At 43.0% G+C, this 27,496-nt stretch overlaps 1 protein-coding gene and 1 long non-coding RNA gene across 2 annotated transcripts; one reads left to right on the top strand and one right to left on the bottom strand.

Moving 5' to 3' along the window:
- Window positions 1-119: 119 nt before the first annotated feature.
- On the top strand, window positions 120-20,127 carry enc3 (ectodermal-neural cortex 3). The gene is made up of 4 exons (XM_054790479.1): window positions 120-372; window positions 2,953-3,989; window positions 4,435-5,210; window positions 15,348-20,127. The coding sequence occupies exons 2-3, from the start codon at window positions 2,967-2,969 to the stop codon at window positions 5,179-5,181; spliced, it is 1,770 nt and encodes a 589-aa protein (XP_054646454.1). The 5' UTR covers window positions 120-372; window positions 2,953-2,966; the 3' UTR covers window positions 5,182-5,210; window positions 15,348-20,127.
- LOC129189123 (uncharacterized) lies at window positions 8,689-27,496 on the bottom strand. Its single transcript, XR_008572742.1, has 3 exons — window positions 27,366-27,496; window positions 27,107-27,186; window positions 8,689-10,014 (listed from the first exon to the last, which is right to left on the bottom strand). It is a non-coding gene; the product is annotated as an uncharacterized LOC129189123 (long non-coding RNA).

Below are 27,496 nucleotides of genomic sequence, written 5' to 3'. Positions count from 1 at the left end.
TAGGACACCCCTGGTATAGACAATATGAGTAAACGGATGGACCCGCCCACCCCCTGCTGCTACTACAAAACCTGGCCTCCACTGCGCATGACGCTCCAGCGCTGTGCTGCTGTGTGCTCGTGCCCGTCATTCACAGTGCAGGCAGGCTGCTGTGGTGGAGCTAAACTCGCTTCCCAACTCCTTTCACCTCTGCTAAACTTTGTTTGGAAGGTGATCGGGATCGAGACCAATGGATAACAAGTCATCGAGGAGTTTGGCTCATAGAATAATCCTGAACTGGGAAAGCTGGTTGGCTTAAATTGAAAGAAAAAAAAGTTCAGAGTGAAGTCGTCGACAAAAAGAATCCGGATACGCGTCGCTGTCGTTATTACGGTAAGATTGTGTCCACTTTCCATTTATTTGTCGTTCCTGCATACCGTACGAGTTGAAATCCACACTGTTTGTGTGTTTGTTTGTTTTTTAAATTCGAGCTTTCTAGTTGAGTTTCACTTTTTTGCTGCACAAAACCAGTTGGATTTCACCCCGAGTCCGTCCACGCAAGCCCACGGAGCACAAACATTCAAAAGGCGACTTCATGTGATCCAGCAGTGGAACAATAGCCATGTGACATGCACGTTTTGTTTTTGCCTTCTTTTTTGTTAGTTTTTTTTTAAGGACGAACACCGGGGGTGCGTGTAAGATGTCCCACGACAAACGTGTCCCAATCCACTTGATGGATGTTTAGAAAAGTGGTTACATAAGAAGAAGTTACTCATGTGAGGTGGTACCTTGTCAGTGGTCTGGGCAGGGACCCTCAAAGCTGCTATTGTTGTTGGTGGAACATTCCTGGAACTTTTGGTCCTGGGAAGTAAAAAGCAAGTCCAGTGATTAATCGTGCGTGTTGTGTGAGCGTAACAATTCACGAATCAATATAGACCAATTCCATTGATTAAGTGGAACTGTGTCTCAGGGTGCAGTCACACTCATTCATTCTTGGTACGCCTCGTTTGGTCACCAAAGTCAGGACCAGACGGAACAGGCGATACCACCTGAGGGTGCGTTCACACTTGTAGTCCGGTACTGTATTTGTAGTCCGGACCAAATAGTGATGTTGTTTAGTTATGTATACGAAGGCCTGTCACTATAATCGATAAATCAATTCATCGGACGATAAAAAAACAGTAACCACTTTTGTCGGCATCGATAAACTGACATGTTGCCTGCATTGTGTTTGTTCTCCTCGTCTCTCTCTCAGGCTGGATGACAAGAGGGTTCACTCTGCAGCTGTCTGTGCGCGTTGGTGCTACGGTGGAATGAACGGAGAGAGTGAACCCTCCTGTCGTCTCCCCCCCTCACAAGGTAGCCACGCTACTTTGTGTAGTCGCAAGTAGCTTCGTGAGCCAGCATACGCTAACATGAATGGCGGCACAAAAGAGAGTTTCAAATCAACCAAAAATAAGTTCAATGGAAGCCTAAAGAGTAAATACTGCAGTTAAAGTGAAAAAGTTGTGGTTAGGGGTGTCATTAGACACCCAACTCACGAGACGAGATTATAAGGAGAACATTAATATTAAGAAAAGTACAATGAAAAACATAAGAATTATTTAAATGTTTCTTGTCCCACAAATTGACACTAAACAACTTTGTCACCATTTTTTGAGACCAAGTCAACCACTGTTATGATAATATGTAACAATAATATTCATCCATCCATCCATCAATTTTCTACACCGCTTTCCCTCATTAGGGTCGCGGTTTCGTGATATTTCCTTTTAATATGTCATCTTTCACTCTGTAAAGTTGTGGAATTGGCGTTTGTGACGTGTATTTTCTCACAGGCAATTCCTACTGTCTGTCAAACGTTTGCAGCATTTCTTGAAATGCTGGCTTTTCAACTGTATTAAAGAGCAGCATTTCTTTTGCCATGACTTTCTGTGAAAGCACACCATTTTGCGTTCATGTTGATGGGCTCGTCTTGCTCATTCTTAATGTTCCCGCACGGGGGCTGTGGCATTTGGCTTTGCAAGCCTCTTTTCCCCCTCCTAACTTCGATGTTACCTTGCATTGCTCCTCACGAGGCTCGACTCATTTGCTGTATGTATGCCCGCCTCCCCCACACAGAGAAAGCGACAGTATGACTGACAAGAGGTTCTCTGTTCGCCATTGTTCTATGAAACGCCAAGGTGCTGAAACCAATGCACAGAGTGAACCCTCTTCCTGCCTGTGTGGAGGCGAGAGACGAGGAAAACACACACATGCAAAATTATCCAGTTCATTTTCATTCATCATGTGATTAATTTATCGCAAGACGACTAACTATGATTAACTATGGGTAACGGACTGACTTTGTGCTTGTTTGTGGTTTAAAAAGCACGTCAAGCAATTCATGCAGTCGCCTCACACCTTTAGAAATGTTTATAGGGGTGGAAAAATGTGATATAAGGAGGCACACGGGTGTCATTAGCAACAGGGGCGTGTGTGAAGGCCGGTTGTTGGGACATTCACGCGTGTTTTATGGGGATTTTGTGCAGAGAGCACTCCTTGTCGGCTTGCCTTTTAACTGGCTGGAGTCTGAAGTTCATTTCCCCCCCATAACACATCAAGCTGAGTTTTATTACCGCCTAACAACCTGCTGTTGGCAACCAGCTTTTTGTTTAGGCAGGAAGTTGAAGGAGTGAGCGTGTAATATTCACCCCCATTCAGGCTTTGCAGTGTTTCCCATGCATACCGCCACAGACTGACTGCACACGTTTGTATTCAGATGCTTTTAGTAGGCATCAACAAGCTTCCGGTACGATTCTGTCTCGATATTCGACTACTCTTCCTTGCAGAATTGGTTGGTTTCCTGACACGGACCCGGTTTTGAAGCATAGTACAAATGTTATATTAGGTTAAAGTCTGGGCTTTGACGTGTGTTTTAGCCGTGATGAGCGCATGTCAACTTCTGACCACACCTCTTTTGTTCCCGTCCAGTTTCCAGATCCAAAATGTCCGTCAGTAGCCACGAAAACCGAAAGTCTCGCTCCAGCTCGGGCTCGATGAACATCCACCTCTTCCACAAGACGTCGCACGCCGACAGCCTTCTGACCCAGCTCAACCTGCTCCGCAAGCGAAAGGTCTTCACCGATGTGGTCCTGAAGGCAGGAAACCAGGCCTTCCCCTGCCACCGGGCGGTCCTTGCCTCCTGCAGTCGCTACTTTGAGGCCATGTTCAGCGGCGGACTGAGGGAGAGCCGCGACGCCGAAGTCAACTTCCACGATTCTCTGCATCCGGAGGTGCTGGAGCTGCTGCTGGACTATGCCTACTCGGCCCGGGTCATCATCAATGAGGAAAATGCAGAGTCCCTCCTGGAGGCTGGTGACATGCTCCAGTTCCATGACATCAGGGACGCGGCGGCAGAGTTTCTAGAAAAGAACCTCCATCAGTCCAACTGTCTGGGGATGATGCTGCTGTCAGATGCCCACCAGTGCCAGAGACTGTACGAGCTCTCGTGGAGGATGTGCCTGGCCAACTTCGCCACCCTTTACAAAACCGAGGACTTCCTGAACCTTCCCCGAGACAAAGTGCGGGAGTTGATTCTTAGCGAGGAGCTGGAGGTTGAGGATGAGAGTCTGGTGTACGAGGCCGTCATCGACTGGGTCAAAGCCGACATGGAGCAGCGTCACAGCGAGCTGCCCGAGCTGCTGCGCTGTGTCCGCCTGGCGCTTCTGCCGGAGACGTACCTGCTCAACAACGTGGCCTCGGAGGAGCTGGTCATGTGCCACAAGGTGGGGCGGGAGATCGTGGAGGACGCGGTGCGCTGCAAGATGAGGATCCTGCAGAACGATGGCATCGTGACGGGATTTTGCGCCCGGCCCAGGAAGGTCAGCCAAGCCTTGCTGCTGCTTGGCGGACAAACCTTCATGTGCGACAAAGTCTACGTGATTGACAACAAGACCAAAGAGATCACCCCCAAAACGGACATCCCGAGCCCCAGAAAGGAGTGCAGTGCCTGTGCCATCGGCTGCAAGGTAAGCGTATTGTCATGAAACAACATGAAACATCCCGTATACTGTTTTTCACCTATTTTGCAACTGTTTGTGTCTCAAAGAAGCCCTTTTGTGTACTTTATGTACAATGTAACGTGAAGGAGTGGGACAGGAGGACACTAGCATAGCGATGGGATGCTTAAGTGCTAACACTACACTCAGATTTTAACAGCAACATCATGCTAGGTTAGCCTAGAAGAAAAACAAAATGATCAAACTTGCAGGTCCCGCGTCTGCAGCTGACTTATGGATAGTTGGCAGAGATCCAAGCTTTTTTAAAGATGTGTAGCGAAGCCTGTTTTACGTTTGGTGGTCAGAAACAGGCTCTGGGGACATATTACTCTGCCAACATCAACAAAATGCCAATTTTGCATAATATGGAAGTGCCTAAGAGTGGCATTCCTAACATGCGGTCGTTGTTTTGCAGGTTTATGTCACTGGGGGGCGTGGCTCTGAGAACGGCGCCTCCAAAGACGTCTGGGTCTACGACACTTTGCATGACGAGTGGTCCAAAGCGGCGCCCATGTTAGTCGCCAGATTCGGACACGGGTCAGCGGAGCTGGACCACATCCTTTACGTCGTGGGAGGACACACTTCTCTTGCGGGATCCTTCCCCGCCTCCCCATCCGTGTCTCTCAAACAGGTGGAGCAGTACGACCCTCAAAGCAATAAATGGACGCTGGTGGCCCCGCTCCGAGAAGGCGTGAGCAACGCCGCTGTCGTTGGTGCCAAAAACAAGCTGTTTGCCTTTGGAGGCACCAGCGTCAACAGAGACAAATACCCCAAGGTTCAGTGCTTTGATCCGTGCCAGAACCGGTGGTCCGTCCCGGCAGCGTGTCCGCAGCTTTGGCGCTACACAGCGGCGGCGGTGGTCGGGAACCATGTTGTCGTGATCGGGGGCGACACTGAATTCTCCGCTAGCTCCGCGTACCGCTTCAACAGCGAGACGTACCAGTGGTCCAAGTTCGGCGACGTGACGGCCAAACGGATCAGCTGTCACGCGGTGGCGTCGGGAAACAGACTATACGTCGTCGGGGGGTACTTTGGGGCTCAGAGGTGTAAGACGCTAGACTGCTATGACCCGTCGTCGGACTCTTGGGACAGCGTGACCAGCGTTCCCTACTCGCTCATTCCCACCGCCTTCGTCAGCACATGGAAGTACCTGTCAGCCTAGAGACACGTGGACGCCTTGAGCTTCCCACGGTGAGTATTTCATCCACCCTCATCTCACATGCTCGCAGGTGAATGTGGGTTTGAGTGCCTGTTTGAGGGCCAGTTTCCAGGCCCGTAGTGTTGTCAAGGTTGCCAGTGGTTACAGTTACACATGATCTAGCCGCTGTGGCGACCGGGTGTTGGATAAACAAACTGGAGTCCTGGTCTGCAGAGCTGGAGGAATGTCAGCGGCGTTGCTAATTACAGAGCGAGCGCCGCAACAGAGGACCTCTGTCATCGGATCAGGCCTGTGCTTGTAGTGCCAGGTAGGCGAGTGGGCCGGCCCGCTCAGTCAAGGAGTCGAGGTTGGGCCCTGTGGAGGTTATGAGAGCAAAATATTTAGGGCTCGGGTTTATATTCTCAGCGCAGATTTGCCGTTAAGTCTATCATTTTTTTCAGTTGGAGTCCTGGATAAGAGCGCTACTGTGGGATCCCGGTGCTTGAAGTTCTTGGAAATCCTTGCACACCTCATAACCGGTCCGCTAGGCAAGCAAGCAGCAATTAAACACAGACGCAACTGAAGCATGAAACTTCAAATTTCCTTCCTTCCTTCTCAGTGAGCTCAACTTTTTAGAAGCTGAGTCTTAGATGGACGGCCTCCTCGCCGGTTCTATATGATAACTGTAACCTTTCATCATGGAAATTCATACAAGGACTTCAATAAACACAACAAAATCACCCTCAAAGTCAAAATTCATAGCAAGTCGCTTCCCCCCTCAATTTTTGTGAGTAATCCTTTCCTAAAAGTCTTGATGAAAACAGAATCTACAAAAATAACGAAGCCATTTTTGCCATAGGAAATAATATAAATCCAGTGAATCCATTCCAGACACCCAAGATATGAACACGAAATACATTTTATAAAGGATAATTAAAGCTTTACAATGACAATATGAAGGAGGAATGAAACGAACATTTCACATCACTTTTACTTTTCCTGAAGACTCTTGTTGGCAATATCTTGTTTGTCCGCCAGCATGGAACTTATGTGAACTTCCTCACATCCTGACGAGATCGGCCTAGCACACGCCTCCTTTTTAGTCGTTATATCTTGCATTCAATAGTGTTTCTCGCCGTCTTGATCAAACGGATGCCAGCTGGTGCAGCTGAGCGAAGGTATGGTGGTAGACCTCACTCTCTGACACCTTAAGAGTCGCGTTGGACATCGAGTTGACAGTCAGAGCTTTTAGCTCGATGGCAAGCACTCAATTCTCATTCTGCTGAATCTGGTTCGAGCCTAGGCTGGACTGCAGGGATGGCTGGACCCAGGTGGGCTGCACTGGCACTTGCAACTTTTCTTGACCCCATGGTGGGTTGTTTCAGCCGCACTCCATTTTAAAGAAGCACAAAAAAAGCAATGCATTACTCAATATTTCTTATCAACACACCGGGTGATGCTCACTCAACGAAAAACAGACAGACTGTGTCACCAACGCCTCAATTCTGCAAAACGATACGCGGGCAAAAAGACTACTTTGCTATGCACAAAAACCAAGACGGAATTTTGTCAATTTGTTCTCCAAAGTTTGTCTCCAAACTGTGACTGTGTACAGAGATGTGCAGGGGTGTCAAACTCGTTTTCACCACACCACAATTATGGTTGCCCTCAAAGAGCCGCGGCGTTGCCTGAAATGTGTGCGTAACTGGACTGTTCAGGTTTCGCCTCTCATCCGAGCAGGCTTCATTACTTCATGCTCAAAGACTAGATAGGACAGCTCTAATCTGATGGGACGGTGCAAGATCCAAGCCTTTATTCTCTCAGGTTGAGACCTCCTGACTGCCAGTCGTTTGGGTGGAATGCGAGTGAGCTCAACAGCGCCTCAGTAGTGCACTGCATTTCACCTCAGTTGCTTCAAGATGAGACGGAACTTTTGCAGTCGTCCCTCGTGCATCGCGGTCAATCGGTTCTAGACCCGACCGCGACTACCGAATTTCCGTGATGCAACATAAAAAAAAAACTGAATATTTTTGTGGTTGGAGCATAAAAAACGTGAAATAACATGAAATAACACCCCTATAGTCAGTTTTACACTCCTGTTTACATCACATTGCTCAGGCTGTGCGATCACAGGGATGGCAAATGGCCACCGCTAGCATAGCAAGCTTCCGAGCTAACCAGTTAGCCTTTCTAAGTTACTTATTCTAAACGTGAGAAAGTGTTTCAAATGGAGTGGGGAACAAGGACAAAGAAGTCAAAAACTTACCACTTCCACAAATAGAGAACCTTTTTTTTTTCCCACTCGTGTCGGCCATGTCACGTCTCGTAACATTACTGATGCCTAGTGACCACGATACGACATAGAAGTTGACTTTCAAGATATTTTTGACAAAGAATAGTCCATAGTCAACCACGAAACGGCCATCTTTTGTTATTAAGTTCTGAAAAATGGCGATACAGCGAGCGACGACCCCATCGCTGTTATAAACTTGCAATTTCACATGATTGCAAAGCTTGGAAACGGATCTTAAAATAGCTTGTCAAGGTCTTCAATTCAGCCTTGTTGTCGCAGGGCTCCAGGTGATGTTGGCTCTCAGGATCTTATTCGAGAAGTGACGAGGGATCGAGGGGAAAAAACCTCTCATTGCATTTGAAAGATGATTGCGTGTTTTATTGTAGATTTGCGGTTTGGTCTTTTTTTCGATGCTTTCATTTAAAGTCAGGTGGAGGCGGGCGGGGGCGAGAGTCACTGAATGGTTATTACGCGCTGTTGGCTCATTGCTTTTGAGGGTTGTTTTTTTTTGTTACATTGCGAGACTTTTCCATCTATTTAAACATAGTCCTCCATAGGCATCCCCTTTGTTTTGCACATGGAGGAGCTTTGAACTTACCGAGCGTATGCTGGAACTGCCAAATGACAATGTAGCGCTTTCCCTATAGACATGTTATTTTCACTTTGACAGATCGTTTTCTGGGACTTGAAAAGACCACATTTCCCCCCCCTTTGGTAAACAAGATTGTAACTTCCATACGGGCTGCGTGGCGTTTGATGCCAAGAGGCTGACGTAAAGCCCGGACGCCGCCCGTGTGGACCGTACACACAGCTGGGTGTGAGGGGTGGCGAGGGACCACTGTCTCGGTGGCACGCATTCTGGTTTTGGGGGCACGGCTGGAGACAGACAGGCTGGCTTAAGTCAAAAAAGATCAAGGCGGCGCATCCTTCTGTAGTTACCGTGGCGACCGCCCTGCTGCCTTTATGTTTAATTACAGCAGAGCGGGGGGGCTAGAATAAGCAGAGGGCTCGCTTGTGTCCACACAATAAAAGATAGGACGTCACAGAAATATAGAAAGACGGCAACACACACACACACACACACACACACACACACACACACACACACATGCACACATGCAGAGAAGTAGCGGAGTTGCAGCACGAGTAAGACCAGGAGAAGCAAAGCTATATTTTGCTCACTTTGGCAGCCGAGACTAATGCCTGCCTAAAAATACTGAGCTCCAGAGGCTGTCAACTTTCAGCTGGGGTCAGGGAGGGAGAATCGTGTGTGTGTGCGCGCGTGTGTGTGTGCGCGTGCGTGCGTGCGTGTGTGTGTGTGTGTGTGTGTAAATGTGTTTTCCATTGAATGTTTATGGCGCTGCTGAAAACCTCCACTCAGCTGTTTTTGTAAGTAGTTTTTTTTGCAGAGAGTTTTCTATCTTGTACACAAATGCACAGAAATACAAATACCCACGGAGTCTCATTGCTGACATAAAAAAGAAAAAGCCAGCCATCCTTCCTCTAATTTGAGAGGAATGAAGGTGTGGCCTGCATTCCTATTAGAAACGATGTGTGCATGTTGCTTACGTGATCGACGCCAGTAAACGCTCCATTATATTGACGACATCCGTGTTAGACATTGACTCCTAACTACTGATAACAAATAATCAGTTGGATTGATTGTGTGGTATCTGTTGCTTGAGTCAAAGCAAAATATTGTTTTTTTTAAAACTTGGAAACGCTGTTGTGTTGGTCTTTTAGGACAAACACTGCAAATGCTCAAATGATATTTATGTAGCTAAACCGCAAAGAGCTACAGTATGTAACTACTTTGTTTTTTTTTACGTAGATAATGATTTGGAGTGCATGAAAGTAGACATTTTACAGCGCAGGCAGAGGTAGATAAAGCTGCTTGCTGCTGACCACTCGTGATGCTTCAAATGCAGCTCTTGTGTCGTTCATACAGTGATTCTCCTAATCGTTCTATGAGGGGGCTGAGTTGCATTACAGTAATCCCTCGTTTATGGCGGTTAATTGGTTCCTGAGCCGACCTATACCGAAATGAAATTATGCCCGAAATACGTAAAATGCGCAAGTAATATTCCACCACGAAAAGGCATGTCTTATAATATATTTTATGAAGACCTGCGAGGATAAAGGGTTGCGGTAATGTTTCTTTACAAAGTCAGCAGGTGCTTGCCTGCCTTGCATGTTGGATATTAGAGACATTTTTGCATCTTTTATGTACATTTTTTTTTATATATCAAATGTAAAAGTAGAATAGTTTGAAGTAGCTGATAGTGGCCGACGGGGGACAGCGTCCCTCGTCAGACCAGCGAACTGTGACGACCTCACAAATTGTCTATTCTTGACACCCCCCCCATCACTCCCTCCTCATCGCCTCTGGTCACATGGAACTGGTAAACACAAGCAGCACTTCCCTTCATCCCAACGGCTTCAACCGACGCCCGGCGAGGAGGCTGCATGATGGCGTACACCTGGCAGGGTCAGGGGTCACGTGTGAGGGGGTGGGTGGGTCGGGTGTTGTTCCTCTGAGGGCTTGTGGCGTCCCAGGACAGCTGCTGTAAAACAGAAAGGTCAGAGTGGGATGAGGGAGGAGTGTGGAGGCCCCCTGGTCACTCAATACTAATGTTTTATTAATGCGCCAACTCAATGAAGCTTTTATTACACACACACACACACACACACACGTACACTTAGCAGCACGTGCACACACACACACACACACACACACACACACACACACAGTTGGCGTCTGCTCCCTTGGGTAATCAGTCTGCTCATTTGCATAATTCTAATGGACTTTTTATTGGGCTTTCCTCTAAGTAAGAGAAAGGGGAGGCGCTTGGAATGACTGAATAATCAGCCGCGCTAATTTGATTAGAACCTTTTTAAAAAGCCAGGAGCTGTCATGGTGTTCTGTGGGGGGGGGGGGGGCAGCTGGCGCGGACCAAATTGCGTCCGCTAATTCATCTTCAATTACGTAATCTTGGCGCGCTGAAGAGGTGGCAAAGTGGCGGGCATTGAGTTGCAGAAGAGGAGGCCATGTTTTGTTGTGCGATCCCCACGCAGCTGCACCGAGACGTCTTGGACCGCGCTAACAATGCTAACGCTACATAAACGGCTGCCAGTCGTGCGGGAGTCAACACAGTGGAATGCTAGGTGGTCGTCAGTAAACATGGCGCAGGCCTCGTTGCACACGGGGGACAGATAAAGTAGCCATGTGCGGATAGGTACTGAAATATTGATAGTTCCGATACCAGCTCTTCATGCTCTATAATCAATTCTCAAATCAAAATATCAATACTTTTGATACTTCAGTCATTTGAAGCAATATTTGTCTGAAACGTTTGTCTGTTGAAACAATGGCCGAGGAGCAGGCCTGTCACGATAACACATTTTGCTGGTCGATAATTGTGCTACAAATTATCGTTGATAATCGATAATATCAACATTTTTTGAGGCCGTTTATGTCATATAACCGGATTGAATGGTTGCATTTCTTTAGCGAGCGACACTGTCTATGAGTGCGCACCATTTTACGCGTACCCCACTTTGGGAACCGAGGCTCTGCTGTACTCACGTAGGCCAGGAGTGTCCAAAGGTTTTTCCAGCGAGGGCCACATAGTGAAAAATGAAAGAATGCAACTTTGCCACTTTTATGTTTTCAACACATGTAGATATGCTAAGAAGTTATAGTTTTTCATTCCTATCAATTGCCACACATTCCAAACTTTGACCAACTAATATCAAATCGTATTTCCAAAATACCAAGCCCAAATAAATCATTTTTTGAGACAGGAGGCTCCACTAAAGTTCCCCTGGAACGTTTTTGGACATTTAGGCTGAATCCCAATTCTACCCCTTATAGCCCTTCCCCTTCATCTTACCCCGTTCCCTACCGCTTAAAGCCTCGGGCCAAGGGGAAGAAACGGGACACCACTCGATTCTTATGACATCATCGCCTTCACAGCTTGCTCTACCAAGCGGTAGACTTGGGATTCAGCCTTAGTGGACGTTACAGTTACGCTGCTTTACGACATTAGTGGGGGAAAAGTTCCTAAACGTGGATCGTAGATTGTATGCCGTTTATTGTGGGGGGGGTTTTGGATTAGGGTTGAACAAGTTCCTGAACGCACAAGAAGCTTACTTAGGACGTTAGCTAATGCCTTTAATTCCAATTAGCTTCCCATTTCTAAGCGTTCACCTCAGCGTGCACCCAGGGAGATCACGGGGGTCACCCAGCGATGATGATACGTCTTCTTGAGGTGGTTTGTGATCCCAAGCGGCCTCCTAAACGGAGGCGGCGGCTGTCAACCTGCACCCGGCGGTGTTGTCATCCCCAAATATGCTAATTAGGTGGCATCATCAACAGCGTTTTCCCCCTTCAAATATCCGTGGAACATTCCAGCATGGCTGCAATTCAAGAAACGCCGGCAAGGGAAATTGCCGCCATTACAACATTGGTTTTGTAAAAATACATGTTGATCACTGACCATGTTTTCCTGTCCACTTTCTCATGCACTGCAAATCGTTGTTAACGATGGGACCTGCGCTTTTCTTATTAATTCCTTCTATAAGCTTAGACAAAAACAGAATCGTACGAAAACAGAGGGAAATCCAATGAATCCGTTCCTGAACAACAACTAATACTTTTTAAAGAGAATAATTCAAAATAACGAGTTTTATTGCTCAGGAGTGGACTAGTTTGCTAACCAAAACAGTGTATGAAAACCAGGGCAGAAGTTTTTGTCGAAAACCAAATCACATGAAAATCGGGGCTTATGAAAACCACGGTTTGACTTGACGAATAATAAACAACAATTACAACCTCTCTTCAATTATCACCTGCTTCCAATTAACGCAGCGTCCTTGTGGTTTGGCTTTCATACCGGCTAGTTAAAGCAGATCACCTCCGCCAAGGATGCCAAGACTACGCTAAAAACGATTCACACATTCACACAATGAGTTACAATTTCTAGAATGAAAGAAACTATTTCTAATGTGACTAAAAATTCCACTCCTTCGTTCAACCTTTGAACTTTCAACTTTCAGCCTAGCTTAGCGGAAAAAGTGGCTCTAGTAGCGCAGGAAGTTTTCTTGCAAGAGCATCAAGTAAAACACATGTGTTTTATCTCTGCAAAGGAAGTTAGCATTCACTCTTTTTGTTTGTTAGCATGATTAACAATAGCATGTTAGCATGATGAACAATAACGTTCACTGCGCGGCACTTACAGCGTTGGAGATGGCACTAATATTTTCTTGTAGTACTACCAGGTTCTACAGTCGATTATTGCTATCTCGCCATATCGCAGTTTTTCTATTAATGAATACCGTAAATCCCAGTGTATAAGTCGCACTTGTCTATGTGGGAAGAGCAGCATAGAAAATGGTGGATGGCGCTGCAATGCTGTCTCTGTCCACCAGAGGGAGACACAGGAGCCCAGAGGGAGGCTGACATCTTTGCAGCGCCCCAATGATTGTGTTGCTCAGATGCAATATATTATGGGCAAACTTTTTAAAAGCGTTGTTGTAAAAGTATTACGTTTTTGACTTCTTAAGTTTAGAAGAAATACATTCGAGGTTAACCGGTTAGCTTGCTAGCTAGCGTCCATCTCGAGCTGTGCACTGTGATGTAAACGATGATGAATAGGAGCGTAAAGGTGACTATAGGGGTGTTCTTTCGTGTCCACAGGGCTCTAATCATGTTAAAGCATATTTAGAAAGTCATAAAGAGGTTTTCTATGCTCCCAACTACGAAAATATCCAATTTATTAACATTGAATCCTATATTGCGGAATTTTTTGTAACGCAGTCGGTCTGGAACCAGTTAACCGTTATAAAGGATGGACGACTGGAATTGTAACAAATTTGCCACGGCCATAACGGAACACTTGATGATCCTTCTTTGTGGTCGTTTTGTTAGCCGAGCTCAGGGGTGTCCAAACATTTTCCCACATAATGAAAAATGAAAGGTTGCCACTTTGATATTTGGTAAAGCAACACGTGTAGATATGAGTTACATATCAAGAAAAAACTGCACGTCAGCTTTGGTGAACAAGCATATTATTAATATCACTCTTTGCTCTTTTTTTGGGCCATTTTTGCTGTTTTTCTTTGATTTTTTTCAAATATTCAAACTTCCTTCTTACATAATGTTTGTAAACATTTCTTCTCATACTATGATTTCATTTACATTTCATTCTGACTTTTTCCGTAACCTAATTTAGTAAATTAGTTTCTCCTATTACAACTTTAATTTTTAAAAAATGAATATTTCTTCTAAAGTGACTTTATTTGGACTCAGAATTTGTTCCCGCTAGAATGCAACTTTTTTCTCTTGGTATGTTGACTTGTCATCCATGTCAAGTTCATTGCCATAAAGTAATACAAGAATATTTGGACATAAAATCTCGTAAAAGTACAGCTCTTTTTACATTTTCCAACTATTTCAACTTTCTTCGTGTAAATGTCGTTCTCGTGATTTTATGACTTTATGCTCATAATGACTTTTTCCCCTCAGCCTAATTTGAAAAAAGTGTTTTTTCTAAAGTACTAAAAAAAAACAACTAAAATGACATTTTACAGTTAGTCTTTTTCTCGACGGAAAAAGGTGAAAAAGGATATTATTAGTATCAACTTTGCTCCTTTTCCCCCCCCATTTTTCACCAGCCTGATTGTGCAAAAAATGACAGCTATATTTTGTTTTGCTTCTCGCAATGTTATGACTTCGTCAACATATTTGATTTCTGTAATATTTCCGCTCTGTGCTACTAAAACAGCGGTGGGAAAACGTTTTGATTCGCGGGCCACATTGGGCTAAAAAAAAAAAAAATCGGGTTGGGGGGGCCGTCTGTGTATAGGTGGGCATCAAACAGAACGACATACTCGCTCACAGTGCATCGCAACTAAGCGCTAAACGTAACTTAACACTGTTATTCCCAAGTACCCGCAAGGCATGCTTGGTAGTCCGGCTGCAACAACAATAGGAACTATGAACAATAAAAGATTGGATATGAAGAGGATGTTAACTCCTCCTTCTTTAATTCTCTGATGACCTCCTCAGCGTGTTTTGCAATCAAGCAAAAATGCGCCAAAAAGGGAGTGAGTACCACAAGCTACCCAGCATGCCTTGCGGCAGGAATGTTTATTTTGGCAATGTAGATACTAATTTGTATGCCCCCATGGTGCAGTAGGTTACTTTGTGCGTCGTGTGTGTTGACGTGTTGCGTTGCGTTGTTTGGATGGCTTTTTTTCTACAAGCTACAGATTTGCGTCCGACTATTTTGGCGACTCGAGTGTGCCACAAAAGCGCTGCAGGTCATGTTGCCGGCTTCCGCTCCATGGAAAAGGTTTCAAAAAATGGAATTTGGAAATGCCCGCTGGGGCGGCTTAAGATGCTTGGCGGGCCTGACGTGGCCCGCGAGCTGCAGTTTGTCCTCCGCTGTACTAAAATGACATCATTTGTCCTCCTAATATTGCAAGTTTATTCTCATAAAATTGTGACTTTTTATTCTCTTTCAAACAACATTTCGACATACTGTATTAGAATGTGCCGTGGGCCATTAAAAAAACAGGAGCGCCGTGCTGGCGGCGTGTGGAAGGAGGATCAGAGGTGGTTTTCAGACACCAGTGGTGTCATATCTGGTTCTGTTTGCTCTTCTCGACTGTTTTGCTTTTCTTGGCGGCCTGCGTGACGGGTTTGAGAGGCTTAGTCCACGGGTTAACCGTATCCGTGGCGCCATTAATGCTACACGCTAATCCCGCGCAAGACGAGCTAGCAGGTTTCTCTGCATTCTTCGGTGGTCATGCGCCCTCGCAGGGTCGTCACGCAGCCTCCCGAGTCCACCGGACCGGAACTTTAATCTTCTTCTCTCCGCTTGCTTCCACACAGATGGTGACCACGGCAACCAGGATGAGGAGCACGTTTGTTCCCCGCTGGGATTCCTGACGTCCTTGGACTGTGGACCCGACTCCATTCCTGGAACGTAAAAGACTGAAAGAGCGTCTTTCCCCCCCCCCGCCGGATGTGTTTACTCAGCGCGTCTTTTTGTGTGACTTTCCCATGCACCCCCTCCACCCTCACCCCCGTGGAACAAGCACAGCCAGGAGGGATGTTTAACTTGCTGCCTGCAGTGGGACCCGTTTACGTCAACACCCCCTCAGTGACGACCAAGTCGTGAAGCGCCGCTGAAGTCGACGTCCGCGCTCCACCGCTTCTGTCACATAAAACGTGGGCGCCAACGGGCTCGTTTCTATGAAACGTGTTATCAGCGTCGTCATGATCGCTAAGCAGCGCGAAACCACAACAGCCACACTTCCTGTTCAGTGCAAAATAAGCTGGTAGGAAAAAGCCCGGATTCCTGTCACAGACGCCAACTGCATAGACACAGTTCATGTTTTGGTGAAAGAAAATGGCTGCGGTACCTCCTGTTCTTGCCGTTAATTACCCAAATTTCTAGTGTACAAGCCGCTATTTTTTGCTTAACCTTTGAACCCTGCGTTTTTGCAGCGGCGTGGCTAATTTATGACTAAGTTCTAATCTCCTTTGCTTCACTACTGCTAATTGTTTGAATACTGTGCCACTTGCGAGTCGGCGAGGAAACGCTGGCTCTTTCTTTAGCAGGAGCCAATCACGAGCTACCAGTGCACTCACGGCGAGCATGTCCACCCATTGGAAATGGTCGGAGGTCAACGTCACTGTTATGTACTCAATATAACAGTCTGACTCACGGTGTCATCTTCCAAAGAACGCTAAAATCATCACACAGCAACTGAACACTCAAAAGGTAGCTGAGATATATATATATATATATATATACAAACAAGTACCAATATGAGTTTAAAATAAAAACCAGCAACTACTTTACCTGCTTCCCATATTGCATTATTCTCAGCAGAGCAGTTCATTGGCCGATGCCGCCATGGCTTCCACCAGAGGGAGCGCTGGACGTTTGGTTTATAGTCCGGTGTGGCTTATATATGAACAAATCCTTTCTCTGTAAATTTAGTGGGTGCATCTTATACACTACGGTAGTTCCAGAAGGTCCACGAAAACCGGAGGGTGCAAAAACAGAAGCAATTTTTCCCATTAGAAAGTTCCAGACACCCAAAAATATGAATTAAAAAATAGCATTAGTAGAAAATAAGTAAAAAATTAGTTATTTCCTGAATTCAATAGTGTTCCTTTCTTTCTTTATCAAATTGCTGGCGCTGGCAACTTTCTTTGGCCCCATGGCATGTTGTTATTTTGTACTTATTCAGTACCAAATAAGTAAAAGATGTGTCATTTCCTGAATTAAATCGTGTTTCTCACCCTATTTATCAAATTTCTGGCACTCACAACTTTCTTTGGCCCCGTGGTGGGTGGTTTAGCAGTCGCATTCAGTAAAAAATGAGTCATTTCCTGAATTCAATAGTGTTTCTTACTTTCTTTATCAACTTGTTGGCGCTTGCAACTTTCTTTGGCCCCGTGGCAGGTTGTTTAGCAGTCGCATTCAGTAGAAAAACATGCACGTGTGCTGCGCCACACGGTGAAGGCTGCGTGGTTTGGGCGCTCCATTGGGCGGCGTGATAATGACGAGCTCTTCCGTGGCTTTAAGGGGTTCCACTGTGCTTCGATTGAACTGCTGACTGAATCCATCACAGTTTTGCTGTGGAAGCAAAGAAGAAGAGATTTTTTCGTGCCACTCCTTCCTGTCACTATTCTTCCACCTTCCTCCTGAAGTCCGAAAATAAGCTGGCGAGAGCGGCCCGTTAGCGGCGAAGGACAAGTCTTGTGTGCGCGTCTCAGGGTTGTGTATATTTTTGTACTGGTTTTTCATCATGTTCGCTTTGTATGAATGTATCATTTTCCTGACAAAAGGTTTTCCTGTTGTTGTTTAGAGAAGACGTTGCCGTGTTTTTGCATTTGAAAGTGTGCTCCTTGTCACGGGCAGTCGGACTGAAAACACCAACACTGCCAAAACCTGACTGGTAAAACGTGTTATTTATAGCTACTGTAGGCTTCACTCAGCATCTTAAAATAGATTTCAGTGGATAGTTTGGATATTTTCTTAATAATAATAATAGTTTGTTTATTTTATTTTATTTGCACAGTCTTCTTGATCTTAACTTTAAATCTTTGTCTTAACCCTGCGTTGGGTCGTGTGAAATCTATTTTCTAACTTAATTGTGCTGATAGTCTGTTACTTCCTCAATAAAAGTCATGTCTTCTTAGAACATGTCCTCCTGTTTTTCTCTGGAGGTAAAATCCTACACAAATCACACACGTCGACAACATGGTCGCAACATGAGCCTGTGTGCAGAAGTACAGAAGTACATCCTTTCATGTTTCCTGGTTGAAAATGGCCCATTATTCCTCAATAACGTGCATTTAAGCACATTTCTAATCCACCTTTTAATAATAGAATTTCACAAGAAAACTAATGGGGGGGGAAAAAGAATTTACAAGAATAAATTCAAAATATTTGAGAGAAAAAAAGTTGTAATCTAACTGTAAAATGTAAAAGAATCATAATGTGGGGCAAAATGCCATTTTAAAGTTGGAATATTTAATTATAAGTCTTAATATTATGAGAAACAAAGACAAATAAAGTTGAAATTTTTGGAAAATTAGATTGTAAAAAATTATGTTACGAGAATAAAGTCAAAATATTATGTCAAAGTCAGAATTGTGAGAAGAATATTTTACAAAATGAATGTTTGAAAATTAACCAAAAAAAATGTAATTTTATGACAATAAAGTCAAAATATTAAGACAAAAAAGTGGTATTCTGATAAGAAAAAGGTCACAACTTCCCGAGAATAAAGTCATGATATTATGAGGAAATATGTTATTTTAGGAGCATAGCGATATTGAAGGAAAATAATGTTTTTTTTTTAAATGAACGTCATAATATTATGAGAAACAAAACAACAAAGTTGCCATTTTTGGAAAATTTGGTTGCGGAAAATGTTATGTTACGAGAATAAAGTCAAAATATTCCGGCAATAAAGTCATAATTATGAGAAGAACATTTTCAAGAAGAAAGTTGAAATAGTTGGGGGGAAAAAAGCTGTAATTTTACCAAAAGAAAGTCAGAATATTGAGAGAAAAAAGTGGTATTCTAACAAGGAAAAAAGCCACAATTTTATGTAAATAAACTCCAAATATTATGAGGAAAAATAATATGATTTGAATAGCATAGAGTTGAACTATTAAAGGAAAAAAAGGTTTTATGAAAGTCATCATATGAGAAATAAAGTTGGAATTTTTGGGAAAATTAGTTTACAGAAAAAGTCCAAATATTATGGCAATAAAGTCAGAATGACAAGAGAAAAATTTACAAAAATACATTTACATTTAAAAAAATATTTAAAAAAATGAAAAAGCTGTAATTTTACGAGAATAAAGTTAAAATATTTAGAGAAGCGACGTATTCCAACCAGAAAAAAAGTTCACATTTTAAGAGAATATAATCTCAACATATTAACATATGTTTAATATTGCTTTTATTATTAACATATTAAAGGGAAAAAATGTTTTTTTTTTGATGAAGGTCATAATATTATGAGAAACAAACAAAACAACAAAGATGTAATTTTTGTCAAATTTGGTTGCAGGAAAAGTTCTAATGTTACGGGAATAAAGGCAAAATATTATGGCAATAAAGTCATAATTAGGCAGAAAAGAACATCGACAAGAAGAACGTTGAAATAGTTGGAAAAAAGAAGAAAAGGAAAAAAAACAGCTGTCATAAAACTCATAATATTATGAGGGGAAATAATATCATTTTAGTGGCATAGAGTTGGAATATTAAAGGAAAAAAATGTTTTGTATGAAAGTCACAATATGTCAAACAAAACAAAATAATGTTGTAATTTTTGTAAAATGAGGTTGCGGAAAAAGTTATGATGTTACGAGAAGTCCAAATCTTAAGAAAAAAATTTCAAGTCGAACAAGAAAAAATGTAGCAATTTTACAAGAATAAATTAGTAATTATTATTATTAATTATTATTAATTATTAATTATTAATATTATGAGGAAAAATGATGTCATTTTAGTAGCATAGAGTGGAAATATTAAAGGAAAAAACACTTAAAAAAAAGTTGTACTATTATGCAAAACAAAAGGAAATAAAGTTGTTATTGTTGGAAAATTAGCTTGGGAGAAAAGTTATATTATGTGAATAAAGCCATAATTTATTATGATTTAATTAATGTATTATTTAATTTATTATTTAACAAGTCAGTTGAAATATTGGAAAATTAAAAAAAAAAAAAACAGCAGCAAAAATGGGAAAAAGAGCAAAGAGTGAAGCTGATATTAATAAGAGTCTTATTCACCTATTTGACAAAGCTGAGCTGCATTGAAATATATTTACAACTTCTTAGCTTATCTTTACAGAATGTCCAAATGGAAAAGTCGCATCCTGTCATTTTTTACGATGTGGCCCTCGCCGAAAAAGAAATGTGGACACCCCTGCTTTAAGTGTCCCTCGCAGTATCACGGTTTGAAAATCGCTCCCTCACGATATAGAAGGTTTTCAAAAAATAATGAATGAATAAATGATGGCTGTTTCATGGCTGACCGAGTCTGTTATTACTCCAAAAATAGCGAAAGCCAAGTTGTATGTCGTGTTGTGGTCACCAGGCATCAGTCATGTTATGATGACCTTTCACACTGCATGGAGACTGGCTACTGAGCTAGCAGAGCCCAGCCGACATGCCATGGCTGAGATGGAGTGGAAAAAAGGTTCTCCTCTCATTCTGTGTGGAAGTGGTAAGTTTCTTTCTCATTCTTCCCCTCCACTCCGTTTGTAAAGTTGAGAATTAGTAAATTGGAGAAGTTAAATAGTTAGCTCGCTAGCTTGCTATGCTAGCGCCGGCCGTCTGTTATGTCCCTGCGGTGATCCCGTAGCCTGCGCAATGTGATGTAAGAAAAGAATAGGAGTGTAAAAGTGACTATAGGGGTGTTATTTCATGTGTAGATGGCTCTAATCATGTTAAAACCCACATTTAGAAAGTCATAAACAGGTTTTCTAAACTCTAACTTCCAAAATATTCTGTTTATTCACACTGAAACCTACTGTGCAGAAATTCACTTATCGCGGTCGAGTCTGGAAACAATGGACGTCTGTAACTTCCACTGTGTCGTAGGAATGGAACATGTTCATAGACGGAGGACGTCCTGTATACACTACAACATGCAAGTTTGGTGGTAAACGTCGAGCAATGAGATGCGAGTACGTCGGTGAATCTTGGCAAACGGGGCCTGTTGGTAATTGGACGTGACAAGCGGTGACGTCACGTGCAGCCAAGCGTGTCGTGTTTGTGTCAGCGGGGCCGCAGCCGCTCATCAAAGCTTCCTTTAAGACAATGAAGTGCTGAAAATAGATGAAACGTGCCTCTCTGGTAAAAGGTGGGGGGGTTATGGTCGGCGAGCCCGTCAATCAATGGTGGCCATTGTCATGCAAAATGTGCAAAGCGAGCAATTTCAAACGCATCTCGCCGACAAGGCCATTAAAGCGGCCGTAATAAATCCACGTTTGAACATCAGAGGTCGCCTAAAACAAAACACGGGGGGGGGGGGGGGTTGGTTGGACAAACTGCCATAACAATCTGTGTGTGTGTGTGTGTGTGTGTGTGTGTGTGTGTGTGTGTGTGTGTGTGTGTGTGTGTGTGTGAGATGGGAGGGAGCAGTTTGGGCTTCTGGTTATGTGGTAAGAAGGGAGGCAGCGAGGTGGAACGGGCAGACTTTGAACACCAAATACGTGAGTCTGCTGGCCTCGGGCCCCCAGATGGGGTCTCGGGAGTCGTACAGGCAACATCCCTTCACCTTCGCTGAAGTCCCAAATATCCACCCCCTCCTAAAACGATGAGAGCATATTTCTAAAAAACATGAGAAGTAGCCGCTGCAAGTGAAGGCATAACTTTTGTAACATAAAAGCATCGTAACGCTCACTTCGTTCATCCAAAGTGTGGAGCTTGAAACGCCGCGGCGGAGCAAGAGCGAATCAGGAGGGGAGCTTCATGTCAGCTGACTGATGTCACATGACCCCTACAAAGCGACGTTTCACCTTGGTGAGGAGGTAAGGGTCTGGTCTGGTCAATGTGCCAAAGTAGAGCGGGTGTCAATCACAGAAAAAAGGCAAGATGGCTGCTGGTTCACTTGTTTGCACTTGAAGGTCCTGATGCTGCCTGGAAACACCAGGAAGCTTCCTGCCATGAAATCCTCCATCAAGTCTTCACGCGCTCAATCTGCACTCTTCTGCTCTCGGCTCAAACGCTCAGCATCCCAGCTGGACCACATTCACTCTTACTCACACGCACCTACAAGTACTACAAATAGTACCATAGCACATGTACTACGAGTACTACAAATAGTACCATAGCACATGTACTACAAGTACAACAAATAGTACCATAGCACATGTACTACAAGTACTACAAATAGTAACATAGCACATGTACTACAAGTACAACAAATAGTACCATAGCACATGTACTACAAGTACTACAAATAGTACCATAGCACATGTACTACGAATACTACAAATAGTACCATAGCACATGTACTACGAGTACAACAAATAGTACCATAGCACATGTACTACGAATACTACAAATAGTACCATAGCACATGTACTACGAATACTACAAATAGTACCATAGCACATGTACTACGAATACTACAAATAGTACCATAGCACATGTACTACGAATACTACAAATAGTACCATAGCACATGTACTACAAGTACTACAAATAGTACCATAGCACATGTACTACAAGTACTACAAATAGTACCATAGCACATGTACTACGAGTACTACAAATAGTACCATAGCACATGTACTACAAGTACAACAAATAGTACCATAGCACATGTACTACAAGTACTACAAATAGTAACATAGCACATGTACTACAAGTACAACAAATAGTACCATAGCACATGTACTACAAGTACTACAAATAGTACCATAGCACATGTACTACGAATACTACAAATAGTACCATAGCACATGTACTACGAGTACAACAAATAGTACCATAGCACATGTACTACGAATACTACAAATAGTACCATAGCACATGTACTACGAATACTACAAATAGTACCATAGCACATGTACTACGAATACTACAAATAGTACCATAGCACATGTACTACGAATACTACAAATAGTACCATAGCACATGTACTACAAGTACTACAAATAGTACCATAGCACATGTACTACAAGTACTACAAATAGTACCATAGCACATGTACTACAAGTACAACAAATAGTACCATAGCACATGTACTACAAGTACTACAAATAGTACCATAGCACATGTACTACAAGTACTACAAATAGTACCATAGCACATGTACTATGAATACTACAAATAGTACCATAGCACATGTACTACAAGTACTACAATTAGTACCATAGCACATGTACTACGAATACTACAAATAGTACCATAGCACATGTACTACAATTACTACAAATAGTAGAGTAGTACAAACACTACAATTACTACAAATAGTATAGCACTACAAAAGCTACAATTACTACAAATAGTAGAGTACTACAAATACTACAATTACTACAAATAGTACAGTACTACAATTACTACAAATAGTACAGTAGTACAAAAGCTACAATTACTACAAAAGGTACAGTAGTACATATACTACAATTACTACAAATAGTGTGGTACTACAAAAGCTACAATTACTACAAAAAGTACAGTAGTACATATACTACAATTACTACAAATAGTACAGTACTACAAATACTACAATTACTACAATAGTACAGTACTACAATTACTACAAATAGTACAGTAGTACAAAAGCTACAATTACTACAAAAGGTACAGTAGTACATATACTACAATTACTACAAATAGTGTGGTACTACAAAAGCTACAATTACTACAAAAAGTACAGTAGTACATATACTACAATTACTACAAATAGTATGGTACTACAAAAGCTACAATTACTACAAATAGTACGGTACTACAAAAGCTACAATTACTACAAAAAGTACAGTAGTACATATACTACAATTACTACAAATCGTATGGTACTACAAAAGCTACAATTACTACAAAAAGTACAGTAGTACATACACTACAATTACTACAAATCGTATGGTACTACAAAAGCTACAATTACTACAAAAAGTACAGTAGTACATACACTACAATTACTACAAATAGTATGGTACTACAAAAGCTACAATTACTACAAATAGCTACTACACTCCTCCATGCTCTTCCACTTCCTCCTTGCTGTCAAGTGTGTTTTGACATGCAAAAGATCCGTGCCGAGCTCTTATCAAGTGCACCTCTGCCACCTGGTGGCCGTTTTTATGGCTTAAAACTGCTCTGAAGTGAAATCCATTAGTGTGGAGTTGCATCATCACCTCTTTTTTTGTCTCTTGTGAAAAAAAGCATGTAAAAGACGAATACACGCGGGGTTGGGGATTCTAAAAACCCAAACATACGTCTTTGGTATCGAATGAGTTGAAATGTTGTATCTTGTCTATTTGGCACAAAGCGTCTCTTCGACCGAAAGAGCGGCAACAAGACACATGAACCCAGCAAGCACCCCTGTGTTGGACCCTTTAGAAACATGTCCGCTTCTTGTTTGGACATAAAACATTTTCCTGTGGTTACTAAGTGGCAGCCCACTTTTATTCCCGTCAAAACAAGCTTTTTTTTCCCCCTCCTTGCCTGTGCCATATTCTTAAGGGAATTTCTGCCCTGCAGGATTCCTTATTTGTAAATGGAATATTTTGGTGGTGAGAGCATAGAAACCCTCTTTCCCACCTTCTGCAGGACATACGTTTTTTTAATGTTATTAGAGCCCTCTAGATATGAAATAACACCCCTATATCACCTTCACACGCCTATTACCCAATATAGTAGACATCATAAGACAAAATAAAACATATAAGACATAATATAGACTTACACATGGTAGTGTTACAAAATCCCTTGAGTGTGTTTTTTTTTAACTTTCTGCTCTGTGCAGTACTTCCTGCGTCTGCTAGTGTTTTATCAATGTAACATTACTGCCACCTAGTGACCAGTGTAGAATAGTACACATCATCACAACCTCTTTGAATGCTTATGCAGCGGTGTGAAAAAGTGTTGGCTCTCTTCCTGATTTCTATTATTTTACATGTTTGTCACACTTAAATGTTTCAGATCAAACAAATGTAAATATTAGTCAATGACAACACAACTCAACACTTTATGCACTTTTAGATGAAACTTTTTATTATTAAGGGAGAAAACAATCCAAAGCTACATGGTCCTGTGTGGAAAAGTGATTGCCCCCCCCTGTTAAAACATAACTTAACTGAGATGAATTGAGATCTATCAGTGTGGAAAAGGTTATAAAGCCATTTCTAAAGCTTTGGGACTCCAGCCAACCACAGTGAGAGCCATTATCCACAAATGGCCAAAACATGGAACAGTGGTGAACCTTCCCAGGAGTGGCCGGCCAACCAAAATCACCCTCAGAGCGCAGCGACCACTCATCCGAGAGGTCACAAAAGACCCCACAACAACATCCAAAGAACTGCAGGCCTCACTTGCCTCAGTTAAGGTCAGTGTTCATGACTCCACCATAAGAAAGACACTGGGCAAAAACAGCTCCAAGACCAAAAACAACATCAAGGCTCATCTCAATTTTGCCAGAAAACATCTTGATGATCCCAAGACCTTTGGGAAAATACTCTGTGGTCTGACCAGACAAAAGTTTGTGTGTGTCCCATTACATCTGGCGTAAAAGTACCACTGCATTTCATCATAGCGACAGTAAAATATGGTGGTGGTAGTGTGATGGTCTTCAGGACCTGGAAGACTTGCTGTGATAAATGGAAGCATGAATTGTGCTGAAGGAGAATGTTGGTGACCTCAAGCTGAAAGCAACTTGGGTTCTGCAGCAGGACAATGATCCAAAACACACCAGCAAGTCCACCTCTGAATGGATGAAGACTTTGGAGTGGTCTAGTCCAAGTCCTGACCTGAATCCTATTGAGATGCTGTGGCATGACCTTAAAAAGGAAAAGCCTCCAATGTGGCTGAATGACAACAATTGTGCAAAATTCCTCCCCAGCGCTGGAAGAGACTCATTGCAAGTTATCACAAACGCTTGATTGCAGTTGTTGCTGCTAAGGGGGGCCAACCACTTATTAGCTTTAGGGGGCCATCACTTTTTCACACAAGCATATTCAGGAGTTAGATTGCATGCTGAGTATGACAAATTCATACATGTTGGCAGGTCTGCACTGGTACTGAAAGTCCTCCCTGTCTATCACGGCCCCCCATTGCTATTGGTGACAATTTTGCAACTTTACCTGTACTGTGTACTGTGTACTGTGTACTGCGAGTATTGTCATTCATGCAGGTCATTGTATACTCAGGGCACTGAATGGATGACCACTGGACTGTTCGGGTTGTCTCTGAAGACATTTTGCCTCTCATCCATGCACTTCATCACTTCATGCTCAAAGACTAGATAGGACAGCTCTAGTCTACAAACTCTACAGTATAGACTCTACTTTAGGTGAAAGGACTTCCAAGACAACCCGAACAGTCCAGTTGCCACCCATTCAATGCCTTGAGTGTACGGGCAAACGCTCCTGAATGCATCCAGATGGATGTGCACACACACACACACACACACACACACACACACACACACACACACACACACACACACACACACACTCTGAGGTCTGAGAGTGTAGCAAACACAGTGAGACAAACAGACCGACTGTCAGCAGCATGACCACTGGAGCGAAAGCAGGACTTGTCTCCTGTCCCCTGTCTGCTGTGTGTGTGTGTGTGTGTGTGTGTGTGCGTGTGTGCGTGTGTGTGTGTGTGTGTGTGTCAATAAGCCACACAGAGCATGAAGAAAGACCTCGATAGGACATAGTGCCATTGTCATGATATTATGCACAATTGATGTATTGCAGTATATTTTGTACTCACTGGAAAACACCAATTGTTTCATTAGATTGACTTTGTGTGCTTTTACTTTCAATTCTAATAGGTCATGTTGACAAAAAACACGGCATATTTTAAACAATAGATGCTCGTTTCAAATCTAAGGGGGGGTCACGGCGCTCACTCTGCACGCATTATTCAAGCAAGTTTTATGCATTTTTTCAATTTTCAATTCTAAAACTGGCTAAATGAAGTAAAATAGGAGATGCATTCAAAGACCATATGTCGTATTATACATAAGTAATATGGCATTGATGAGACCATAGCCACCGCAGGAAGTATTGTACACACACACAGCAGGAATAAAGGAACAACAACAAGCACGTCTCCCAATGCTAACATGACTATAGGGGTGTTATTTCATGTCTAGAGGGCTCTAATAATGTTAAAAAAAACATATTTGGAAGGTGGGAAACAGGCTTTCTATGCTCTAACTCCCAAATTATTCCATTTATAGATAAGAAAACCTAACTTGGCAGAAATTCACTGATCACGGGGGGGTCCAGAACCAATGAACCGCCATGAAGGAGGGTTTACTGTGAAACTAAAAGATGAGCTAACCACTCAATAAGTAAATAAAACTGCAACAAAGGAAAAGTGAACTGAGGTAAAAAAACAAAACAAAAACAAACAAAAAACCTACTCACCCTTAGAGGGTAGTGGAGTGGTGTGGAGGCGATGTGACAGGTGCCCCCTGGTGGCGTTCTATAGGTATTGCTGGGATTGTCTATAAACATAAATAGACGATACAGGTAATATCAACACAAAAATATAAAACATACAAAAACCAAGAGATCTGCTGATGTCACGCATGATGATGGTTTTGTTTGGTTCTCCAAGTTTTGTTTTGTACACGTTCTGTGCGTTCCACGGTCCTGGAAAGGCAAGATACACCGTTATACTCACGTGCACAGTCACAGTCCTTCATTTCCTGCCCTTCAAAGTAAAGGCTGTCTACATGATTCCAATGATTCGGAAGCAAACGGGAGATGAGAGAAGACCATTCGTGAGTCAAACATGCAAATTCCCGTCCCAAC

The sequence above is a fragment of the Dunckerocampus dactyliophorus genome, chromosome 10 (assembly GCF_027744805.1).
Source record: "Dunckerocampus dactyliophorus isolate RoL2022-P2 chromosome 10, RoL_Ddac_1.1, whole genome shotgun sequence".
In the NCBI taxonomy this organism is placed as follows: Eukaryota; Metazoa; Chordata; class Actinopteri; order Syngnathiformes; family Syngnathidae; genus Dunckerocampus; species Dunckerocampus dactyliophorus.
This window is presented reverse-complemented; position numbering and strand designations above follow the sequence as displayed.